Below are 23,826 nucleotides of genomic sequence, written 5' to 3'. Positions count from 1 at the left end.
GAGAAGGAACCGAACTCCGTGGAGATGCTATCGATGAAGACATAATATGCCAGGCTCTCGTCAAGTGTCGATAAGAATGCATCATGCAAGAGGAGGCCCCACAAATCAGTTCCCCAAATGCTGGAGACGCACCAAGCTCATGTTTGTGGCGGAAGGACATTGCGTTCGTGTTGGAAGTCTGCCGGGTCGATCTGGGTCCAACACTTTGGCTCCTCAGCGTGCGTATAATTGGACAAAAGCTCTGGCTGCATTTTGGGGCCGCAGGGTCGGGATGCTGGCACGGCTGGGTACACCCCACTACCTTCGGGCATGTCTCCACCACTCACCACACTTCGTGAAAGAAGTAGATAGTCGTGTGACGACGATGATGTTGAAGTGCGACATTCGATAAAACGATCGCCTTCGCGCTCTCAGCGCGGAGCCAGAAGGGTTGCAGCGCAATCTCGGGCACGGCAACGCGCCGTTACCCTCCCGCATCCGTCGCGCAGCCGCATCGTTCGCACCAGGCGAAGCCACTCATGCACCACGTTTCTACGAGAGATTAGGGTGGCCAGGGCGTTTCTCCCGCGTGGGAACGCGTACAGTGGTCCGCAAAGCCACGAAGGATTCCAAGCGCAGCGGTGGTTGGTCCAACCTCGCGATCAGGATCCAGGAAGGAAGCTTTGCAGGGCATTGTCGCATCTCCATGCGGAATAGACAGATCCACGCTCGCCGACTTGCTCGCCGTCTACGAGCACGTCGCGTTTGCTTCGACCCCTCGATGATTCAGATGCGTCGTTGCGCGAGCTGTTCACTCAGCTGACGCTCTCTCTCTTCCTTTCTATTCACGCCAGGTTTATGCGTCTGAATGTCCTTTCTGATGGAACTACGATGACCACGACGATTAACGCAGAGCAATGGCCGAGCAAGGGTGGGGAGTTGATCAGAGTCGCCATTGCGATGTCAGTCATCACTATGCTCTCCACGATCTGGAGACTGGTCGTGCGATTTCGGGTCAGTCCTGGGATGGGCTGCAGCGACTGGTTGATGCTGGCAGGAACCGTAGGTCACCAGTGCGCGAAACAAGATGCTACTAGCAGAGTGAACACTGAGCTGATATCCTCCAGGCCATGAGCTTCGTCTGTAATATTCCTTTTATCATTCGCACCGTGCATGCGGGTACCGGACGGCTCGCCGCAGATCCCTTTTGGACATCGGACCGCATCTACACCTTCATACACTTCCAGTTCATCTCCGGTTGCTTGCAGATGTACGCAATGTTTCTCGTCAAGCTGTCTGTGTGCACCTACCTCTTAGCACTCAACTTCTCGCGAAAGTTCAGAATCATCATGTGGATTGTCACACTGATCGTGGTCATATTCAATCTGGTCATGCCACTTCTGTTGCATTTCGCGTCATGCCGACCGTACTACTTCCGCTGGCATCCAGGAGTCGTGCCCGAGTGTTGGCCCATAATGATCAGCACGGTCGCTGAGTATGCGCAAATAGTCTCGAATATATGCACAGACTTGGTGAGTAGGTAGCAGGCCGCGAAAGTACGTGGACTGACGATAGGCAGGTCTACGCTTCTGCACCGCTCGTATACTTCAGACAGGCAAACCTTACGAAGCTGATGCGCTTCAAAGTGAGGTTGATGTTCCTCCTCGCTCTCGTGTAAGAAATCCGAGCCTCCGTATGGCGCTGGTCTAATAGGCGCATAGTGGCACTTCATCATCTGTCGTCAAGATCTATGTGTTGCACCGATGGCTTCATTCTAGCGAACCGTTCTATGATATAGCCGACCTAGGTATCTGGGGAATCAACGAGATCTCCATCTGCATCATCGTAGCAAATCTCCCGATACAACGCAGGTCAATCTCCATAGCGATCGCATGGGTTGTGCCCAACCGACTACACTCACGCCTCGGTATCGAAAGCGTCCCAGAACTTACGGAAGACGATGTGTATCCGAGAACATTGGAACATTCGAGACGGACTAGAACTACTACACCTAGTGCAGACGACGGTAGTGAAGTGGCAATCATCGAGCTGGAAAATGGAAGGATTGTCCTGGCGCCGAGGGCGCCGACGCCGGTTGCTACCGTCAGAGCGAGTAGCAGCCAGGGCACGTTGGCAACCTTTTGGAGAAATGACTCCAAGGAATCTATCACCTGAATGCGTTAATACGGCGCTCCATACGCTCAGAATTGGGCCAATGAGCGGAGAATACGACCATCGACGAATTGATGAACACATAATTATGAGGACGAGCTATCACGACAGTAATATAGGTCAGCGGCCTGCTTCTCCCTGGGACGGTAACTTTCAAGCATCAGGAACGCCATAGGCTGTCCACTACAAGGACAATGCCTCCTGTCATGTTACGAGTATCTACGCAAATCGGTCGCTCGAGGCACCACTTTGCCAACATAGCAGCGAGGTGTCTTCGAAGTAGTACCAAAAGCATGGCTTCGAGGTCAATAGTGACGCGCTACGCAGCGAAGACAGGTATTCCAGCTCGCCATATATCCTCGTGTCACGATTAGCTGCAGTATCGCGTTAGATGGTATTGCGAGACGGCTGGGAGGATGTTCCTGAAGTAATACCTTTGAACGTTCAGTCTGCCATAGAGAAACTCTAGTCCGTGGCAGTCGATATCTAGAGATACCCATAATGGCTATATTAATCTTGGCACTGTTTGGGGTAACGGTCGCTTAATTGCAATATACCCTCGGTTGGCCTAAACTGCAGGGTTACGAACATGATCTGCTCCTTCGACATGGGAATAAGTTACGACGTCATATGGACCTCATTGAACTCCTTTCTTTCGAAACAGGTCTCGAACCTCGATTCCTTCGTATCGGTTCTCCAGTTTTGTTAAGATCTCACGACATCCCATGAATTGCGATACGACTACATGATGAGCGACCTAGACATCCTCGTCAGCAATGGCACGTGCTATACCAAAGCAGGAGAGAAGCTAGATGACAGCTTCATACCATGCGGAAATACAGCGTTTGGCTTTCAGACATGCTGTGGAGCCGGGGACAATTGCATGGCCGATAACGCGTGCTTTGGAGTGCATGGTAGTGGGTATGGCTCCCAGTTGACCTACCAAGCTGGATGTACCGACCCGGACTACAAGGACAAAAGCTGTCCAGATAAGAAAGGCATAGGTAAACACTCACCCAGATAACGTCCCACTCGCTGCTCAGTTCTAACGTCATCTAGATCAGCCATGGATAGCACTTACCCGCTGTGACGACGACGAAGGTGTCTGGGGCGCGTGTTCACAAGAAGGGAACCCGTCTACGCTCCAACCCGGTTCATTCTGCAGTTGTACCGAAGTGGCAAAGTTCACACCGACGGCATTCTCAGACGCTGCCACTCTTGCGCTTTTCGCCTCCTTGCCCACAGGTACCGGCGAGAGCATCAAGTTCGAGACAGGTCATGTTCCCAGTGGAGACCCGACTAGCGACTCGTCGCCAGCAGAAACTGGATCAGCGTCCGCTGGAGCATCAGGTACCAGTGGCGGTGGCTCGAGTGCAAGTCAGACTGGAAGTCAGACTGGTGCAGGGAGCGCCACACAAGGAGGTTCAGCCTCAGGTTCAGGGAGAAGCGCAACGGCGTCGCGGACGGGATCAACGAGTAGTGGCACATCGACCAGCGGTAGCGGCTCGAACAACGGTGGCTCGAATAACGGCGGCTCAAACAACGGCGGTTCGAATAATGGAGGCTCAAGCGATGGTAGCTCAGGTCTTGCATCCGGTGCGAAGATAGGAATCGGTGTCGGTATCACAGTCGCAGTCCTTCTCCTCATCGCCATAATAGCAGCATTCCTACTTCGCCGCCGGAAACGTCGACAATCTCAAGCTGCTGCTACCGCCACCGAAGTCGAGAAGGGTGACAAGAAGGACGCACCTCTGACGAACGGCGCTGCTGCAGGTCGAACATCCAACCTGAGTGCCGCCGATCCACGCATATCTGATGTGACGGGGGGAACTGAAACGACGAACAAAATGTCGGAGGCCGATGGGAAGCCTCTATCAGGCGCTGACAAGCCAGGTGTGACTGAGCTTGATAGTGGAGCTGTCATGGAGGTTTCCGGACAGACTGCGCAGCCGTGGGATCGAGGAGCTGAGCTTGATGGCAGGCCATTGAGGAAGCCATCAAGTCCAAAAGAGTTACCGGGGAGTCTTGCGGCCGAATCACCTCCGAGTTGGGTGGTTCGATAGCTCGCACGCGATTTTCATTCTTGGCCGCCTGGTGAGTTGTAGCTCCCAGCTCATCGTACATATATATTCGCAGCATCGAACTATCTAATCAACAACATAACTTCTTTATTCGGCCGCTCTCCGACATCGTGCACCAAACATAATGCTCTCGACGCCGTCGTTCGTTCCCCAGGCTCGCATAGCAGTAACTCCAGTGACGGTACCTGCATCCATCAGGCCCACCATACTCGTGCCCCCACTTCTTATTTCAGGTGTCCAAAGAATCTTTATCCACTTGGATACTTGTTGGGCATAGTGAGTTCTGCGCCCCCAAGTGCCCGAGTTACACATCTGAGACATTCATGCAACGGTCAATTACCGGGTATGTCCCTACCGCACCAACTTCGGTTAGTGTTCAGCCACAAACAACCCAATTGACGAATAGAATGAAAGTGACTGCTGTACGCGAGGCATGAAGCATGCCACTACTCGAGCAACTGTAGCAGCCATTTTACGATGAAGGTGGCACGGCAAAGCGGGCGCAAAGCGGGTTTCCAACTCAATCACCTCAGCAAGACAGCCTGCAGATGCTGCAACAACGCCAAACCTAACGCTCGGTTTGGTATATGTACCATCACTTTCCACTAAGTTCAGAATGGCGATGCACCATTGCACCTCGAATCGCCATCATGAAGCCGACTTTGGCGTGGGAGCCTTACACCCAAAAGATCATCCTCCACTGCCTGATTGTCACCACCCCGATGCTAATTTCCTCCCTCGTCATCATCTACATCGTCTACGCAAACCTCATTACCCCAACTTGCGCCTCCCAAGACCTATGTCCAGCTTCTTCCCTTAACACCACATCCAAAGCCTTCTACTATATCGACTTCTCAGCCGCACAGCTAGCGTTCGTGTCTTCATGGTCGGCAACTGTCAGCTTTACTCTAGTGGGCTTTCTAATGGCTTTTGCGTCGTACTCGAATGCTTCTGCGCTGCTGAGAGCGAGTGAGACGGAGGAGCAAAATAATTTGCCGAGTCCGCATCAGATGAGTGTGTTGCTAAGGGTACTGAATGCTGAGATCATGGTGTTGTGGGATATGGCAGCTGAGAAGGGGAAAAGGGTGTTTTGGAAGAAAGAGCGGGAGAAAGAAGGCGGGAAGCATTCGTCCTCAATTTTGAACACGAGTATCATGGTGTTGCTTGTTAGTATTGTTGCGAGGTATACATCCCATTACCCTCATCCCTTTAATATAGCATTGACGGATGTTCTCTAGTCTTTTGGTTCAGGTCGCAGATGTATACTTCCACATCGCTGCCGAATCCGTCAACCTCATCCAAGTCCAGCCACTTTCTCCCACTTCCCGCCAATACAGCCGGCAGATCGCACCATGGTGCCTGGACAGACCTTCCAATGGCCCTCTCGGACCCAAAAGCTTTTGGGGTTGCGCTATCACCGCGCAGCCAGCGCCAAACAATGACGCCACTTCGCTCGCCCCTACTAACACAACTACCATCCAGGACATGAAGAACACCGTCTCGGACCAACATGAAACGCTGAACTTCACGAACTCGGATGGTGTGCAGTTTGCTGTCATTGGACCAGCGAATGCGGATTCGAACGAAGACTACAAAGCCACCAGCTTCGGCGTCTCAGCCACATGTGCAGCCATTGCTGAAGGCGGATGCGATGTTGCTTCACCAATCACCAACGTGAAAGACGGATCAGGCAGCCCCATCCTACTAGTCCCCTTCACATGCACTCAGAATCGCTCCGGACTCTCCCTCACCGGCAACCTAACAAGCCACAACACCAAAACGCACATGCTCAACTTCCACAAGTACGCTGCGGAAAGCCCGCCTTTCCTGACCAACTTCATGGAAACTCCCAACGGCCTTTCTAACACGGATATCTTGGCAGCCATCCAGAACGAGACCGCAGATGAGATATTCCGCAACCCGTGGTCTGTCCTAGCGCTCAGGAAACTCCCCTTCGCGCAGCAAGCAGACTTTGAAAACTTACCTCCTGCGTTTCGAAATGATAGCAGGATATGGAAACACGATGTCCTCGGTGCTTTCACGTTGATGCTGTGCAACGTCACGGGTACGTAGCTATAGCTTGACTTTATATACAGACACGCGTGTACTGATGCATATATATAGTCTGGGATATGACCTACGTCAAATCAGGGGGGCGTGTTACTTCTCTCACTAAAGCGCCTAGCAATGGGTCCACGGCCGGCATGGCTAGTATGCCCGGTACGCGCTTCATCGGCACGCTGGCCAACGTCTTTCAGGATCTGTCCACGGGGCCGGAATCGAGGAGGTCGCCTTCGGCGTTCATTCGCGCGTTTGAGATCGGGATGAGTAGCGCGTATTCATTCCCCCTTGCGTCGCAGCTGAGTAGCCGTGCGAGTCTCCTCGCGCAAGTGCGGAGCTCGAAGGTCGTCACGAGACTACCTGTTGCAGCGCTCTGGACGCTTGTGGTTGCCAACGTAGGATTCGCGCTGTTAGGCCTGGGGTTAGCCATCTGGGCTATGAGACTTGCGAGTCCGGACGTGCATCAGACGCAGATGAGGTTGGGGGTAGCGGGGCTTGCGGCTGCGCTGTTTGACCGCGAGAAGTTCGAGCAGTCTGCTCGCGCGGATGATGGGCTTTTTTCTGAGAAGAGTGAGAAGAGGGGGCTTGATGTTAAGAGGATTGGTTTTAAGCGGACGGGGACGGGCGGGTCTACGTTTGCAGTTTATGATGCAGGGTCTAGGCTGGCTGAAGCAAAGGCGATGCGGACGCGGTACTTCAGTAGTATTGTGGGTTGACCTGCTTATCAAGATCCTTCTCGGATATATTCAAAAAAATGCTTTTGGTGTGAAGATTAAGTCACAAAGCGAGGGAGACATTTTCAGGCTGATCACGTATCGAAGTCATGTACATCACGACAGTACACGTCAGAACATCAGTGATCACAAATGAGGGCTTTGATAAAATCCTCATTGTACCGAAGGTATAACACCCGTTTCTCTCCGTCTTCGTATGCATTCGTCCACCAGAGCACTCGACGATCTGTCCAGCAGCTGAAAATGGAGGGGTATAACGTTCCGCCACCATGCATGCACCATGCACCAGTGGCCTAAAGCGGCAGGATCGTGACCAAATCAATTTCTCCACGAAACCTGTCGTGCAATGCTAAGATCTCGCGCACACAGAGATCGACCGGGTTTTGGGGCTGACGAGTAGTAAATCGGCCGTGAAATGAATAATGGGCCACCGAAATTAATGCCGTAGGTGGAACTAGCTGTTCGCAGCGGTCCGCATACCAAGCGTTGATAATGTGAACCTGTTTGAGACCAGCCAAAATGGTCTCGTAGGGTGGTATAGTCCCACTGATAACCCCCCATGCTGGAGCATATGACCCGACAAACAAAGAATACGTAGTAATGATGTACGTGACTCGAACGCAAAGACTGGACTGCTGGAACATCGATGACCGGATGAACGATTGCAAGGCCAGTAGTTGACATGGTGAATCTCGCAGGCGTGTCTTCTCGATATCCCAAGTGGTGCTATTCCCGAAGAGCAGCTTCTCAATCTTAAAACCATCCTTGATTCCGGATGTAGCGCGCAGAATTCCCGTTTACGTTTGTTGTAAATTCGAGTCCGAATTTCCCCTTAGAGTCCCATCTTGCTTCGCGTTGGCCCTAGCAAAGGCAGGATCAGCAAGGGCAAGAACATAAGATGATCATACATGCGACTGCATGCTTGGAGATCAGAAGTTACCGCGCCCACGTCCTCTTCTTCCTCGCCCTCGGCCACCCTTGTTCCACCGGCCTCCTTGTTTGTGCCCGCCTGCATGATGAGGATTCCGCTCTTGCTGCTCACGGTCTTCACGGTCTTCCCTCTCCCGCTCGGCTTCCCTCTCCAGCCGCTCCTGCTCTAGCTGTTCGGGCGTCTTCTCCACGCGAACCTCCGGCTTCTTTAGATCAGTCGGAAATCGAGGGTGAGCGCCGTGCTTGCAGGCTGGACCTTCCGGGCAGAAGCCAGCGAGATAAAAACGACATATGTTGGCTTTCTTGTTGTGCTTGAGTGCGCATTGCGGGCCGAGCGGGCAGAATCCACGGTCGTAGTGGGGGCACGCGGGACGTTTCGCTTCTGGGTCGATGTGGAGGTATAGACAGTCGTCACCGTTGGAGCATGTCTGCGTACGTGCGTAGTAGGAGCATTCGGGCATGCGACGGAGATTGTACTCGTGAAGGAATTCGCAGGTTTCGCCTTTCTTGCATAAACCGCGTAGCCAGTGCTTGCAGACGAGACTGATCTTGCTGTTAGCTGGTGTTTCTTAAGTGAGAGCGACCGTGTATGCGTACTTGTTGTATGATGAAGATACCTGATGCTTGTCCGGACAGCGGTTGCCCAGAGGACAATGTCCCTGCATATATGCCTTACATTGCGGGCGCTCCGGGTCCAAGCCGAAACGGTATTCTCGTCGCAAGAAGTCACTGAAGTTGAAGTCGTACGTCGTCTTCGCCGTCTGCGCCATGGCCTGGTCTGGCGGAGTGGCACTTCGCGCGTCCGTCATTGTGAAGCTGTCGCGCGAGCTCAAAAAGGTGGTCGAGAATTTATACCGGTCTTTCTGACAGTGACTGGTGTTCGAGAAGCTTCAGATGACAAACTTGCCGGCGATCTCTCAGCAGGACGTTGAGGATTCGTAGCGATAGTAAGCTCGCACTCTGCTGCTCAACATTCTAGCGTGAGCGCGCCAAGCCATATCACGTGCGCGATCGAACCCTCGGCTATTCCCGCCGCTAGCTGCCGCGCGGATCGAGTTTCCATGCATGCAATGCAACGGCTTGAAAGCGACGACATCGGAGTTTGCCTCCGAATTTGTCAACGTGATCGGACATCAGTCTAGCCCATAAGATCGGCATCTTAACGCGACTCGCTGCCACTGACGCTGTCAGCTTCCCTTTGTGTAACCAGAAACCTCATCGCCAACAAGACACGAGCAAGCGGTGAGGGGAAGCCGGCCGTTTGATTCCCCAGCCACGGGCCGCTTATCAGCAGAGTCTCGTGACATTTGCATATATCATGCCACTGGCTCTGCATGCAAGTCAACCTTTTCGACCATCACCACTGGCACGGCTGCCGGTCCCGCGTGTAAACAGCCAGTAGTAAACCTTACATCTGCTCGTATTCAAGTTCTCCAAACCTTATACCCACAGCTCTGGGTCCATGCAACATGTCAGGTCCTGCACCTGCGGCTCGGATACCTATCTAGCCTATGAGAGGGCGCTCCCGCTAACAAGGACCTCATCGCCAGCAGACATCAACATACGGAAGCAGACCATGCTGGTTGCTGTCAGATCCAGAACATCAGAGCTATTTGAAGGATCGCTATACCATTTACCCAATCAATCTGTCTTTGTGCCTCTCACCCTCCAATCGGTCAGGGCGTCTTTACGCATCAAATCGGTCCGTTTAAGAATAAGCATACTCATCTTCGTAGCAAAAGGAGGTTCGAGACGAGGCATATACCCGGGGCAACCACTCCTAATCCACTGTGTACGCCTCCGTAAGACCATCGCCAATGACAGCTTTTTGTCGATCCTCGCACCTGTACTACGATCCTCATTGCGAGGATTGCAGGAATACGAACCATGTGCCATACCCCAGATTCGTACTACCAAAAACACAATCGCATACGCACTCTTTTCGGCTCAGTCGTATTTAAAATGCTCGAACGTCTTGCGATCATTGTCTGCTTTCAAGTTTATGCTCTGACATGCAGGCTTAGAGCTGCAACTAACGCTAGACCCACCGACCATGAGCCGAGCTCCCGCAGCTGTACCTTACTCACACCACAACATCATTTTCTCGCAACCTCCAGGGAAAATGTACTCCAACGCTGTGTACTATCCGAATTGGCGGATATACCGCAACCAGCCACCTGTGTCACTCAACTTTGACGTTATCTCTCACGTCTTCTATGCCTTTGCTTGGTAAGACCTCCCCGCATTCGCGATTGCTCTGCTGACTACTTTACAGGGTGAAGCCGGACGGCACCGTTTATGTATGTCGTCCTTCACGTGCCAGTACGTGCTCGACTAATTTCTACAGCTCAGCGATGAGTGGGCAGATGCCCAAATCAAGGTCCCTGGTGCAGACGGCATCCCGGAAACAACAGGCTGCCTGAACTCCTTTGCTCAAATCAAAAAGAGATACAATCGTCTCCGAGTCGTCTTGTCCGTAGGCGGAGGTGGCAAGGGAAGTGAGCCCTTCGCTGAAGTTGCCCGCCACCAACATAGCCGCGACCGATTCGGACAGACTGCCCTAGCACTGGTACAGCAATTCGGAATAGACGGCATCGACAGTGTGTTATCCTCTTTCAGATTTACAATCCACCACAACTGACTCGTCATCAGTCGACTGGGAGCATCCCTCAAATGCACAAGAAGGCTCAGACTATATACACCTGTTAGCCACTCTCAGAGCTTATCTGCCTGCACCCCAATATACCCTGACCTCGGCGCTCCCTGCCGGCGAATGGGCTCTCCAGCACATCAATCTCGGACACGCGGCCCACTATCTCGACATGGTCAACCTGATGTCCTACGATTTCTCTGGCTCATGGGTAAAGAAATGCGGACACCATGCGCAATTGTTCACTCCGCGGAGTCCACACTCCCCTGATGCAGCTATCTCATGCCATTCAGCTGTGTCGTACATGGTGCGCCAGGGGGTGCCGCAGAACAAGATCCTATTAGGCGTACCAGCATATGGGCGCTCGTTTACCGGGACAAAGGGAGTCGGGCATTCCTACAATGGCCATGCGGGCGAGGAGGGTACATTTGAGTACCAAGATCTACCACGACCAGGCGCAACGGAGTATGTGGACGAGCAGATTGGCGCGGCGTACTGCGTGGGCGGAGATGGCGGGTTCGTTACATACGATACCCCGCGCACCGTCCAGATGAAAGCGGGATATGTGCGGCAGAATGGGCTGGCGGGTCTGTTTTATTGGACGGGAACTGGAGACGCGAGTGGGCATACAAGGAAGGACAGGAGCTTGGTGTATAACGGATTCCTCGGACTGTTCCCGCAGTGAGGTGTTTGGGTTGCAGCAGGCCTCGGAAGGCATCTGCAGGCGCGACATGGCGCAAAAAAAAGGATAGCATAGCGATACGTCGATGTAATTAGTTCAACAAGCGCCATGTTCTACGCATCCCCCGCGTGAGGTGCGCACGACTCCACCATGGATGCGAAGGCGGAGGAAGAGCGGCGTTTCTGCACGCTGATTGGCCGAGATTTGAGGCTATGATCTGGACACAGCTTCGGGCCCAAGCTCGAGGGATAACCTCACCTTCATTGTCGATATTGCGCCGCGCAACCCCGCATTCGTACCTGCCCTTCCTTCCGTACCCTGCAACTGCTCTTACTGTGACATCGATTCGCCCCAAACTTGACGCAGGATTGCAGACGCTGCGGGTCATCGTAACCTGGCCATCCTCCATGCCCGCATCATCCCTCGACTCCGGTACGCGCACCCTGCGTTCCCTTCAAGTCGCATACAAGCTTACACGTGTAGCCGATTACGACCCTGTCGATCACCTCAACGCCCTCTTCACACACCCCTCCTCCCTCCAATCCGTACAACACACCTCATCCACCCTACGCGCATACCAAGATGACCTGGACGAGGACATCGCCGCCTTCGTGGCCTACCAGACCGCTTCAGACGCCGACAGCGTCCAACGCGTACAAGATGCAAAGACAGAACTCGCCGATCTCTTCAAAAAGATTGAGAGCGTGCGCGAACGGGCTGTGCAGACGGAGCAAACCATCACTGAGATGACGGCGGACATCAAGCGCCTTGACAATACAAAGCGCAATCTTACGCTGTCCATGACCGCACTGAAACGCCTACAAATGTTGACGACGGCGTATGAGCAGTTGAGGAGTTTGAGTAAGAGTAGGCAATACAGAGAATGCGCGAGCTTGCTGCAGGCTGTACTGCAATTGGTTGCGCATTTCAAGAGTTATAGGAGTATAGACCAGATTGCGACGTTGAGCAGGAACGTGGCGGATCTGCAGCGCGAGCTCTTGGAGCAGGTGTGTGAGGACTTTGAGGTTGTGTTTGCGAAGGGAGAGGTTGGGACTAGGAGGGGAATGCTTACTGAGGCGTGTTTGGTCATTGATGCGCTGGGGGAGCACGCTAGGACTAGACTTATCAATTGGTATTGTAATACCCAGTTGAGAGAGTATCGGCAGGTGTTCCGTGGGAATGACGAGGTAGGCTCCGCTCCCTCCTATCCAATATCTTCCCTCGACCGCGTCTCCAGGCATCAGTTTTGGTACTCACTATCATCATCTGCTTGCCCTGAACATAGAATAAACTAACGTTTTACAGGCTGGCTCGTTAGATAACATCTCAAGACGATATTCGTGGTTCAACCGCATGATGAAGACGTACGACGTCGATCACGCCGCGATCTTCCCGTCGTATTGGAAGGTAAACGAAATGCTAGCCAATTCATTCTGCGAGGGCACGAGGGATGATTTCAAGGCGATATTGCAGCGGTCGATGCGGCGAGGAGATGGACAGACGCTGGACGTCGACTTACTGCTTTCGTGTCTACAAGAAACCCTTAATTTTGAACACAGTCTTGAACAACGATTCTCGACTGAATCGCGGTCGTCCATGGACACGATGGCATCCAAAGATGATAAGTCACACGGGTTCAGTCAAACGATCTCGGAGGCGTTTGAACCATACATGCGACTCTGGGTGGAGTCTCAAGACAAGCAACTGGCGACTTTGATACCGAAGTACCGTCACCAACCCCTCCGCAACGAGGAAGAAGAATTTTCGGCGCAGGCTGTCATTCCGTCGTCGACAGAACTATTTCACTTCTACCGCATCACCCTAGCCCAGTGCGCAAAGCTTTCCAAAGAATCTAGCTTGCTGGAATTATCAACAACGTTCGCAAAATACCTGGATCAATATAGCCAACAAGTGCTCTACTACTTTCTCAGCGAGAAGTCCGGTCCACAAGGTCCATCAGTGGAAGATGCTGTATTAATTCTCAACACAGCCGACTACTGCTACGCCACCTGCAATCAGCTCGAAGAAAAAATAAAGTCCCGTATCGACGAAGACCTCCGAGACAAGGTCGATCTCCAGAATCAAGCCGACGCATTTATGGGTATCGCCTCTGCCACTGTACGCGTCTTAGTCCGCAAAGTCGAGCTGGCGTGTGAGCCCAGCTGGCGCGAGATGCGCAATACGCCGTGGTCGAAGTTGGAAAGCGTAGGCGACCAGAGCACTTATGTTGCTGAGCTGTTGCGTCACGTCAAAGAGAAGTCATCCGAGATCTTGAAATGTCTACACAAGCAACAATACGCGAGGGCGTTTTGCGATGGGCTTGTCGACCAGATGGCGATCGCATACATTGCCAATATAGTCCAGAGTAAACCCATCAGCGAGGTGGGAGCGGAGCAAATGTTGCTCGACTCTTACGTGCTGAAGAAAGCGTTTACAGAGATTCCGGTGGTCAACGAGGAACCGGGCACCGCACCTCCTGCAACGTATGTCCCCTTCCTATCCAAATCGTCCTCTTCCAGCATCCGTACTAACTCTAATATCCAGGTTCGTGAAACGTGTCAACCTCACAATGTCTAAAATCGACCCCCTCCTCAAAACCCTCCAAGTCCGCCCTCTTCCCCCGAAGCCCTCGTTCAAGCCTATCTCATCCACATCGCCGACAAATCTGACACGAATTTCCGCAAAATCCTCGACCTCAAAGGCGTCCGCCGCGCCGACCAATCCGTCCTCATGGACCTCTTCAACGCCCACAAGTCTTCCTCATCTCACGAAAATCTGCCTGCCAACTCTACACTCCTTACCCCACTGCAAATTGGAAGTGGGGCACATGGCACGGGATCGGAAGTCTGGGGAATGCGGGGAGTGTTATGACACCGAATTTAGGTGGCGGCAGGTTTGATCCTGCGGGGCTGGGGAATGCGATGTTGGGGGCGGTTAGGAGGGGTGGATCGGTTTGGAAGTCCGGCGCCGGGGGCAGAGGGGCTGAGTGCGGAGGGGAAGGAAGGCACGGCGAAGCTGAATGAGAATTTGAAGAATATTGGGAAGTTCTTTAGGAGGGATGTTGGGGGTTTAGGGGTTTGGGAGGAGTGAGGAGGGGAGGTAGGGTGAGAAGGCTTCATGATAGGACGATTGTCTCATGCAGAGTTGCATGCCAAAGAGAGCGTTTTGTCGCTTGTGATATGTTGAGGACTGATGTGTGCGTGCTGTTCAAGCAAACGTTTGAAGGTCATCAATATGACGCTGCTAAAGATATGGTAAACGCACACCCGAACAACGATCACGTCACGGTCTCAGCTCATCCTGATTCCCTTCATAATCTTTAGTTTCCCAACTGAAATCCTCCGCCCACCATACGCGATCCACTACCCATACCTCAAGACCGTCACAATGCCTTACCTATTCACGATAGTAGCCATACTCACCATCCTCGCCGTCCAAATCCGCATTACTCGTAGGAGGGCACAGATGATAAGCCGAAGTGAGCCAGCGAGGAACACAGCGAGGATTCCACACGCGAAGACACAAAAGAGCTACTACCCAGGCCGGTAGCGGGAATTCTGTTGAGCGAGCTCGCGCCCAAAGGAGAGACCGGAAAAAGGAAAAGCAGTAGAGGAGCTGAAGAACATGTTGATGACTGATGTGTGGAAGCAGGGCGGACGATTTGGAGATTGCGAGACGTGGGGCCGGGGAAGGGGAAGGGGACGGTGAGTCTAGATAGGTCATTCGAGACCAGTTCTTCAATCTGTGTGCCATCCTAAACGGAAATTTTGGGTGGGTACATTTGGTGTATTGGTGCTGAAGTGTGTAGGTCCAAACCTACCATCAAAGTGATTTTCTTGGTCCTTGACATCAATTAATTCTGTTGTAGAGTCGGCCTAGGTTTAATACAGCTTAACTACTTCTGCTTGCCATGCATATTTTCCGTTAGGGTTCGACAGTTTCTGTTTAGTTCTACTTGCTTATAGATGGTGACAATGGAAGACAGAGGTTATAAGACACTGTTTCTGTAGGATAATGCACATGACTATAGCCTAGGCGGAGCAAGCAGATTGTGTCTCGACAGCAAAGAGTAGGCTTTCACATGTAAGAATCCGGCCTTTTCTTCCTGTCGTTCTATCCAACATCACACTCGCCATCTAGCTCTGTGTTGTCCCAAACTTAGGACGAAAGACCAATATCCAAAAGGTTATTTAGCCAACCATTCGTCATAAATTCTTACAAGCTCGCAGTCTTCGCATGTTTGAATATGGCTCTCAGCATTTCCAGTGAACAAGGATTGATCTTAAATTAGAAAAAGCGCAACATCTATTGTGTCAGCATCAAAAATGTATCAAAATACGTGGAGGGTATAAGGTCCAGCAGACAAGTAGAATGAGAGAGGGTAATAGCTAATGCCATAAAGAGCAGCCTGCGTACGCGTTTCAGATGCGGGTAGCTCCCAGTGCTCTCTCAAGCTGTTACTTTCCGCTCATGTTCCTCAGATCTGTCAGTCGAACGCAAGCAAACGAGCTGTATGGTTCATAATGCAAAGTAAGCTACGTCATAGGCGCAGTCACATTCGGCCAATCAGCTTGGCTGGCGCGACAATAGCATAAGGAAGTTTTGTTGTTATGTAGAACGCTGAAACAGAGTGCAGGGAACATTTCGCAGCTTCAATGAATGGTCTGTCAGCAGTGACATCGGCAGCTATATGAAGGACTGAAGGAGTGCGGGGCCAGCGCAGGAACCACTGGTACAGGGTGGTTGCAATCTAGATGCGGAAGCCAGCTTTGGCCCCACCGTGATGCATAGAACACCATACCTAAGGTAAGCATACCCGGGAGTTTCGGCGTTGGGGCGTAGCGATCATCCGTTCATTGGAAGGAACCATCCGCCGTTGGAGCCGAGTGCCTCGCGATCCTTCACAGCCACGTGCAAGGATAGCTCTTTTGTAATGCCAATTCCACTCCGAGTCTCTCCGCATCAGACGTTGCACGGACTCAGCCCGTTGGCTATCTACGTGCGACGACCACGATACTCGATTACTGGTACATACATGGTCAGCTAAAGTACAAAGATTTTTTTACGCCAGAGTGCACGTAGTAGGCAGTTGGTCTTTGACCTCGATCAAAGCTAAAGATCTTGATGCACTGCTACCCTCGTAAATCGAACCACCCCAGGCTAGTGCTGATGAGAGATTTTCAATCAGTGTGGGACGCATAGACATGGTCCCTTTTCGTTCTGATTGTCGAGACCTCGTGATGGAGTGCTAAAACGAGGGTTCTTGAAACGTGATATATACGAAGGATTGGCATATGCATCTCCAGATCGAACCTGTTTATTAAGCCATGTTCTCGCCAAGAACCCACCTTTTCTTTTCCTTCAGAACCTTCTCCAGAAAAGTTCACCATGTCACTGTTTGGTATCGATGAGACATGGGGTCGAGCATTGAGGCGAGCAAGATGCTCTAAAGCGAAGGCTAAAACGAACGCTGGACATAGCCTTATCTAACTTCTATGATCAAAGATATGGTGTATCAGTGGGCTGGGCTTGTGTACACAAAGGCGCAAGAAAATACTTGATCGTTGTCCAGTCCAGCTCGCCCATGCTTTGCAAGCTCTGGAAAACAATCACTCTTTCAATACTCTCCCTAGACTTACTCGTTTGAGCTTCTACTTCGTCATGGTGGCATTGAGCAAACAGCTAGTGGCTGCAGCAGCTACTTTTGCACTTGTTCAAGCTGACCTTCATGGATTCCAATTCAGTAGTTGCGATCCGGCTTAGGTAGTTAAGCGAGCACTGTACAACCTCGGCATATCTCTGATCTTGTGCGTAGAGTATCGGGATGTAAATGCTCATGGAGCTGTTTCACAAAGTGGGACCAGGTAGTACTCGGCAGCTGTAGTCAGTGGGATGGGGCCGGAAGATGAGCGATATTGACACGTAAAAAGTCAGATCTCGCTTCTTTAACCATGCATAGAAGCTCATGCGAATCTGGACTTTGCCATCGGGTTTTCTGTAATATCCGTCAGCATTCAGATCCCAATCCGGCTGTATCGGGTTATTTCGCGTGATCCTCTTCCTGTAGGATCGTCTTGGAGTAGCGAAATTCAGCGCTATGCTTGAAGTCTGATCCCAACGCAGGAAGGATCTTCAGATCATCGAGAAACTATGGGGTGGGACTCCGCTTTTTTCCACGGACACTGCGTAGCAATACTATGTGAGGAAAGAGGTGTTCTACGCTTCTCAAGTGCTGGTCATGGTTTCTGGTATTCTGATGCATCTGGCTGTATCTCGATTAGCTATTGGTCCGGGTACAGGAAAAAGTTCATTACCAGCGACTTAGGACTTGACCTCCTTGATACCAAAGACTGTATATATTTCGAGAAATCCTCTTGATAGCATCTTGAACTCAACAGATCACTTGGTTCACTTTCCAGCCAAAATCCAAATCTCAATCATAACATGCATCTTCAACAACTCGCTTTGTGCTTCGCCACCTTTCTTGTAGGGAGCTATGCCCTCCCGAACGAGAAGCCTGAAGCTTTCAATAAGATGATAGTCGGCCGAGCAGTTGGCGGTGTAAGTAAGAAATCCAGATACGATACCCCCTACTGACCATGGTTCTTAGAACTGCAACTTCACTGGAGCGTGTTTGGGTGGTGGTGGCAACGACGTTGGAGAGTGCATTGGCGAGAGTCAGTCTCGTTGCTGCGACGATACTTCATTCGTAAGTGCAGTCTAGGCTACTGCACTGCCTGAATAGCTTTCGAAGAACTGCCTGCTAACTCATATGCGCCCAAATGTAGTGCTCCATAGCCGGTAACACATGCGAATTCGATGCTACCAACTTTGGCCGGGCGGCTCTGTGTTCCTAAGGGTATGCAAAAGAAGGATTGGACATTCCAAACACTCAGCTTCACGGACATGCAGCTCGCTGGCAAAGCAGCGATGGAAATCCGACATTGATAGCAATACATTCATTTAACGTGTCTCTTTCAGCAGATTGACCCAGCCGCTGGCCCGATTTTCTTGGTGAGATGATGCAGTGCCTTGTTCTGAATCAATCGCGTGACGATTTTGATAAAGTCAAATATGTGAATCTTGAGTTGGAGCTTTGAGAGATGTTTGCGGGTTGAGAGTGCATCTGACCAAGTGTGGTGTGCTATACTGCTGCTGCGACTTCCCCGCACAATCCTTATTGCACACCAGCCTTCTTACGGTAATGTGAGCTCCCCAATCACCGAGGCTATTGTTCCAACTCGCGACTGCTTTCGAGAACATGCATCCAACCGAGTTGCCGCTGGAGGTGGCGATGAGGTCGAAGGAGGGTGAGGTTATAGAGAGCAACTTGTGATTGCGACTGGAGAGGAGATTGGTCAGGGAAGTAGGAAGGGGGTTAGTACTCGGTGCAGGAGGGTGTGAGCTAGTAGCAAGGACCCAGGATATTGGGCACCTACCATTTCGAAAAGAACTTTGACCGCCTATTTTTGCTTCAATGAACAGGTCTCTGCTATATTATCAGTAACATGCGAACAGATTGCATCAGCCAATCAGCAAACGGCGTTGTGGCGGAGTGGTTATCGCGCAAGACTAGAAATCTTGTTCCTTCGGGAGCGTCAGTTCGAATCTGGCCAACGTCGATGGTTGGAGTGCATACTCCAGGAGTATACGAAGCAACTCTTTTTGCATTGTTGCTTTGCATCGTTGTGTGGTGGAGTAGAGTGGGGCTCAGGTGGGTCTGGACAAGCGACAGTGGGGCGGGCTGTGGCCCGCGTATCCACCAGGTAAATCTGACCACATGGGATTCCTATCAAGTTGTTTTACGGTTCGACAGATTTTAGTTTTATTGTAGAGCAAAAAATTCATATCATTCATGTCCCATTACAGTGCCTGATTATGAAGCATCGTCAACCCAACTTCTCTCCACAGTGACCGTCCGATCCACCACAATCCCATGCTTGGGCAAAGCGTTCAAGTCCCGTCTCCCAGGCTCCGCTAGACCTCGCCCCTTGTACTCCAGCACAGGCTTTTGCGAAGAATGTGTGCTTGAGCCATCGCTCTCCGAATCCGCTATAATTTCTTCGATTCTTTCTTCTCTTAGTCCAGACGTCGACCCAGCTTTATCCGCATGACGCCCCGACATATCGTTGAATTGGTACGATTGGCCTCCTGTCGGACCCGAGCGTGCTGTCCGCGAGCGCTGACTGGAACCGAATAGAGTAGGTAGGAATTTGACGAGGAGTGGCTTGACGCATGGAAGGCAACCGCAGACGATACCGATGTTTACTTCGACGATACCGAGCGAGGTCGTGAGCGCCGCGTCCCAAAGAAGATCGATGTTTGTGAAGTAGCGCTGCAGGTAGACCATGCGGAAGACCCCTGCGACGCAGACAACCAGTCCACAAGTGAAGACGAACACAAGACCGAGGCGCTGTTTAAGGGGGAGTTGTATGCGCCAGAGGTAGCGCGCAGGCCACAGATAGATTATGAAGTCGGTTGCGGTATTGATTGCGCCGATAGTGATCATGTTGGCGTGCATGTCGACGCAGTGAATTTCGACGTCTTTGTCCCAGTAGGCGTTGAGTGGCCTGCATTGTGTGAACAAGAGGATGACACAAGTGAGCGTGTAGGCGGCGACAAAAGCAGTCATCGAGTGGGAAAAGATGCTATTTGTGGTTGAGGGGAAAATACGGAGGTAGGTCTGGCAGATCGACATCTTCGTGAGGCCAACGCAAAGCGGGTATACGACTGAAAAGGCAAAGCCGATCTGGATCCCATTAGCGGAACTTCGATGGAGTGGTTTGCTTATCTAAGTAAAGACACGTTGTTCGCAGCCTGACTCTGCAGTGCACACTACGGCGCCTATTCTTTGGTGCGAGATAATGCGCGTGGAAGATTGCTCACCTTGTAATACGGTTCACCCCATTCCGTTTTCAAATCCCATAGATGATACCCAAGGCCATATAGACACGAAGAGGCACCGAACCCTGTAAGCGTGACAGCAAGGATTGCAGCACAAAGCATCAACCAGTCGTCAATCCCAAAAGCGTTCCTGAGGCGAGATCGCGCGTATATTCTGGCGGCGGTCATTACCAGAACTAGGAAGCATGTCGATATCGTCAAGCCGAGTACGACTGGGACTCGGGTCGTAGGGTTCACAAAGTTGGGCGGTGGGAAGTGACTTTGCCCTGGCTCAGAGTTGCCGAAGGCCATGCTGTGCGTGTGCCAGAGCACCTGGGCTAGATGCCTCTTGGAAAGTTGAGTATAAGTAAAGCAGATCGATCTCGGGGAACCAATTTAGTTCATGATGGCGAGTGAAGATCAAAACCGGGGCAGCTCCCTTAGAAAAGGTGACTTGCGGTGACAGTGCACTCTCGTGTCCGCAGACAAACGCCCAGGGTGAGGCGGAAGGATGCAGTCTCGAATGATTGATCGTCAGAAAAGAGAGGAAGCGAAAAATAGATAACGCAGGGATACCCCTAGCCGTATTTCAGCGCACTTGATGGTGTGAGATTGCATGAACTGATGTTCGTTCTGCGACTGCTTCGCTTCAGGAAGCCGAAGCCTCGAGATTTCCCCTCAGACAAGTGCACTTCCCCTTAGCTTGTAAGCCGTTCGCAACAGTGACATGCGCCATGCGGAAGGGCCGCCAATCATGTGCGTGTTAAATCACGAGGTAGCATCCGACGTGAGTCGATGCTCCTGCTTGCAAGGGCGGCATCCATGCCGAAGAAGCCTCAGAATATTCCATCTGATCAGAAGGAGCCTACAATCACGGAAGAGCCCTGCAAAACCCCATGGGGAGCGGTTCAGCTCTCCGTCAAGGTTTTGATTGGTCAGTAATACCGCTTGCTAAACTTTAACTCTGAAACTACGACGGGGAGAGATGTGCCGCTTCCGCATAGCGAGGGTGCTCAGCCGTGGCTGATGGCCATACTGTTGTTGATGCCCAACAGGGCGTATAGTCAATAGGTTGTGAATACTATATGCGATGACATGGTAAGTATCAGATAAGGAGGTTGCAACGGATTCCTTCCTGTGAAGCACTGGCTTGCGAGCTGTCATCTTGCCTTATTTGTCACGAATTCAGCTGAAGGCTTGTGCCGGCAGGTTTGGATCTGCTGGCGGGTGCATTTCCGGTGCAATGGGTGTACGAATGTCGGTTCCTATACCTGGGGAGCTCTACTTCCCAAACCGGCAAGTTCGAATGAAAATCTCCGATGTTGGCCAATTGGAACGTTTAGGCAAGCTTCGCAGAGGAAAACGCGGGATGAACGCTAGAGGGATGCGAACCGAATCTTGTTCAAAGCTTAGCTCCCATGGATCGTCGCATGATCACGAACGGGCCGATAGGATGCACCGTCAAGCATCCCATCACCACTCGCACGATAAGCCGAGCCGCAAATCCAAGTCGAGTATTCGACCGAGCTGTTATCCTCATAAGGCAGGAGGAATGATAAAATGTAGCAGCTATCCCGAAGACCATCTCGACTCGTCCGAAGACAAGCAAAGGTCTCGCTGGGGACAAGTCAATACGTTTGGGGGTCAGTCCACTGGTAACAGAGCGCAAGACAAGACGTCGAGAGTGTTGAGCGTATCCTTTTTCTTTGGGTCTTCAGATGAAGGGAGGGTGCCAGTACAAATTATTGCGGGTACATCGATGCGCCAGAATCTGAAGGAGTCAAAGGTAAGTCCGTATCACCTGAGCTATCGATGGTGGTGTCGAACGAGTTCATCTTCTCGCCGCAATTGTGACGGTAAATACCAGAGTACTGAGCATGGAGTGCCGGAGTGGAGTGGGCGTAGAAGGCTATTGCTCGCGCACACAACAGACTCGAGTCGGAATAACCGCTGCACAGATCAATGCGGCGCGTCACCTGCTATCGAAGCGGAAGCAGATGTAGGCGCTCGTGAGAGTGGAGGGAGAAAGGTACCTTTGCTTGTAGTAGGTCGAATATGGTGGACAAGATCACGCGTTTTCTTGGCGCGCGGCGCGGGTTCGGAAAATCCCGCCAGGCCGAAAAGCGGTGAAAACCATGGATCCGCGTGTAAACATTGAATAAACAAGGCTTTGGGCTCAAGCCGTCGCGCTAAGGTGATTTCTTTCTGCTTCTGCCTACACCAGAACAGCTTCCGACCTCGAACATATTAATCAGTACGCCCACGATCTCACCCAAGGCCGTCGTCGCTCTTGCCTGCAGCTCGCCTGCCCCGCCCTCGCCCAAACTTGCGCGCTCTTCCGCTGCATCGCGCACACGACCTCCCCGAAGCCATTGCTGCACGAGACTACCATGGCGGCTGATATGGACATCGACTTTACGCGCCGCAACAAGAAGCCCCGCCCGCTGACGGAGCACGAGAAGGACAAGCTGGAAGAATTCGTCGAGGCGATACATTACTCTTCACGGTGCGCTCTCTCGATCTTGATGCTCACGTCGCGCCGCCGCTAATCGCGCCCGCAGATACTCGGATGAGGAGTATGAGTACCGACACGTGCAGCTGCCGAAGCAGATGCTCAAGCAGATACCGAAGGAGTACTTTGACGGGAGCCGAGGCACCCTGAAGCTGCTGTGGGAAGAGGAGTGGAGGGCGCTGGGCATCACCCAGGTACGTGCCAGCCTCAGTGGATAGTTGGTGCAACGCTAATGATTGCACAGAGTCTCGGATGGGAACACTACGAGGTCCATGAGCCCGAGCCGCATATCCTGCTCTTCAAGTAAGCTTCATCACCCACGGTCCCAAGCGGCCACTGACGCAGTATAGGCGACCGATCAACTACCAGCCGCCAATGCACTGAACTATCGACTGACGCTCACCCGCCAGTCGCGGTCTTCGGAGCCTCAAAGCCATACCGCACGGCGTTTACGTGCCACGAGACGACGAGCTTGAACACGCCTTTTGGGCAATCCTCACTGCCTTCCTTGTTCATTTTTGAGCGAACGCGGCTGAACTGTTTAATGACGACATGAGCATGGCGGAACGGACGAGCTGGGACATCATTGTTCCGCGTAATTGGCGTTTGCTATTGCATATCTTGGAATGCCGATGACTGACGGCTTTGTACATAGGCGCAGTCTTAAGAGCTCGCCATAAAGTGGCGTTGAATGATACAGCTTCCATCATGCTTTTTCCCTTCAAAAAGATGTTTGGAAAGACGTTATGCGGTGGGGTTCGCGCGTCACTCTTCCGTTGCCGCGTTCGCAATGGCATGACATTGGTTCTTTAGCCTGGACTACAGCTTCTAGAATGATTTCATGGTGCTTCGACCGCTTAGCACGTTATGCAGTGGACCTTTCAGAGGGCACCGCATGAAGGAACACGAAGCATGGTTGTATTTCAATGCGGTTTAGCGCCTTCCCCGCAAATCCAGGATCCCCGTCTCTTTCCCTTAGCATCAACGGTTTCCAACGGCTGGGGTCGATCATCTGGCTAAACTCCCCAACGCTCTTTGCTTTCAATCATCTATCGCCCGCTACCATACAATCCTCCGGAAATGTTGCCCTGGCAATCCTCAATTATCGATTGTGCCCGGACGCTCCGGTGCGCTGCTGGATG

At 52.0% G+C, this 23,826-nt stretch overlaps 7 protein-coding genes and 1 non-coding gene across 8 annotated transcripts; 6 read left to right on the top strand and 2 right to left on the bottom strand.

Moving 5' to 3' along the window:
* Positions 1 to 3,034: 3,034 nt before the first annotated feature.
* N0V89_011750 (uncharacterized protein) lies at positions 3,035 to 4,214 on the top strand (the record flags this gene model as incomplete). Its single annotated transcript, XM_056220477.1, has 2 exons — positions 3,035 to 3,155; positions 3,211 to 4,214. 2 exons carry the CDS (start codon positions 3,035 to 3,037, stop codon positions 4,212 to 4,214), a joined length of 1,125 nt encoding a protein of 374 aa, XP_056065780.1.
* A 668-nt stretch (positions 4,215 to 4,882) lies between these two features.
* On the top strand, positions 4,883 to 7,009 carry N0V89_011749 (uncharacterized protein; the record flags this gene model as incomplete). The annotated part of the gene is made up of 3 exons (XM_056220476.1): positions 4,883 to 5,415; positions 5,471 to 6,297; positions 6,357 to 7,009. The coding sequence occupies 3 exons, from the start codon at positions 4,883 to 4,885 to the stop codon at positions 7,007 to 7,009; spliced, it is 2,013 nt and encodes a 670-aa protein (XP_056065779.1).
* Positions 7,010 to 7,956: 947 nt separating this feature from the next.
* Positions 7,957 to 8,766, bottom strand: YTH1 (RNA-binding component of cleavage and polyadenylation factor; the record flags this gene model as incomplete). The annotated part of the gene is made up of 2 exons (XM_056220475.1): positions 7,957 to 8,500; positions 8,555 to 8,766. The coding sequence occupies 2 exons, from the start codon at positions 8,764 to 8,766 to the stop codon at positions 7,957 to 7,959; spliced, it is 756 nt and encodes a 251-aa protein (XP_056065778.1).
* Positions 8,767 to 10,010: 1,244 nt separating this feature from the next.
* On the top strand, positions 10,011 to 11,292 carry N0V89_011747 (uncharacterized protein; the record flags this gene model as incomplete). Its single annotated transcript, XM_056220474.1, has 4 exons — positions 10,011 to 10,186; positions 10,233 to 10,257; positions 10,305 to 10,557; positions 10,610 to 11,292. The coding sequence occupies 4 exons, from the start codon at positions 10,011 to 10,013 to the stop codon at positions 11,290 to 11,292; spliced, it is 1,137 nt and encodes a 378-aa protein (XP_056065777.1).
* Positions 11,293 to 11,696: 404 nt separating this feature from the next.
* VPS53 (Vacuolar protein sorting-associated protein 53) lies at positions 11,697 to 13,866 on the top strand (the record flags this gene model as incomplete). Its single annotated transcript, XM_056220473.1, has 3 exons — positions 11,697 to 11,721; positions 11,773 to 12,476; positions 12,595 to 13,866. The coding sequence occupies 3 exons, from the start codon at positions 11,697 to 11,699 to the stop codon at positions 13,864 to 13,866; spliced, it is 2,001 nt and encodes a 666-aa protein (XP_056065776.1).
* A 4,964-nt stretch (positions 13,867 to 18,830) lies between these two features.
* On the top strand, positions 18,831 to 18,911 carry N0V89_011745. Its single transcript has one exon. It is a non-coding gene; the product is annotated as a tRNA-Ser (tRNA).
* A 254-nt stretch (positions 18,912 to 19,165) lies between these two features.
* On the bottom strand, positions 19,166 to 19,921 carry N0V89_011744 (uncharacterized protein; the record flags this gene model as incomplete). Its single annotated transcript, XM_056220472.1, has 1 exon — positions 19,166 to 19,921. One exon carries the CDS (start codon positions 19,919 to 19,921, stop codon positions 19,166 to 19,168), a length of 756 nt encoding a protein of 251 aa, XP_056065775.1.
* Positions 19,922 to 22,562: 2,641 nt separating this feature from the next.
* On the top strand, positions 22,563 to 23,068 carry CKS1_1 (Cyclin-dependent kinases regulatory subunit (Cell division control protein cks1); the record flags this gene model as incomplete). Its single annotated transcript, XM_056220471.1, has 4 exons — positions 22,563 to 22,678; positions 22,734 to 22,878; positions 22,929 to 22,987; positions 23,035 to 23,068. 4 exons carry the CDS (start codon positions 22,563 to 22,565, stop codon positions 23,066 to 23,068), a joined length of 354 nt encoding a protein of 117 aa, XP_056065774.1.
* Between the last annotated feature and the right edge of the window lie 758 nt (positions 23,069 to 23,826).

The sequence above is a fragment of the Didymosphaeria variabile genome (genome assembly GCF_027946475.1).
Source record: "Didymosphaeria variabile strain IMI 356815 chromosome Unknown scaffold_9, whole genome shotgun sequence".
In the NCBI taxonomy this organism is placed as follows: Eukaryota; Fungi; Ascomycota; class Dothideomycetes; order Pleosporales; family Didymosphaeriaceae; genus Didymosphaeria; species Didymosphaeria variabile.
Note: the sequence above shows the minus strand (reverse complement) of the source record. Positions and strands in the feature narration are given on the sequence as shown.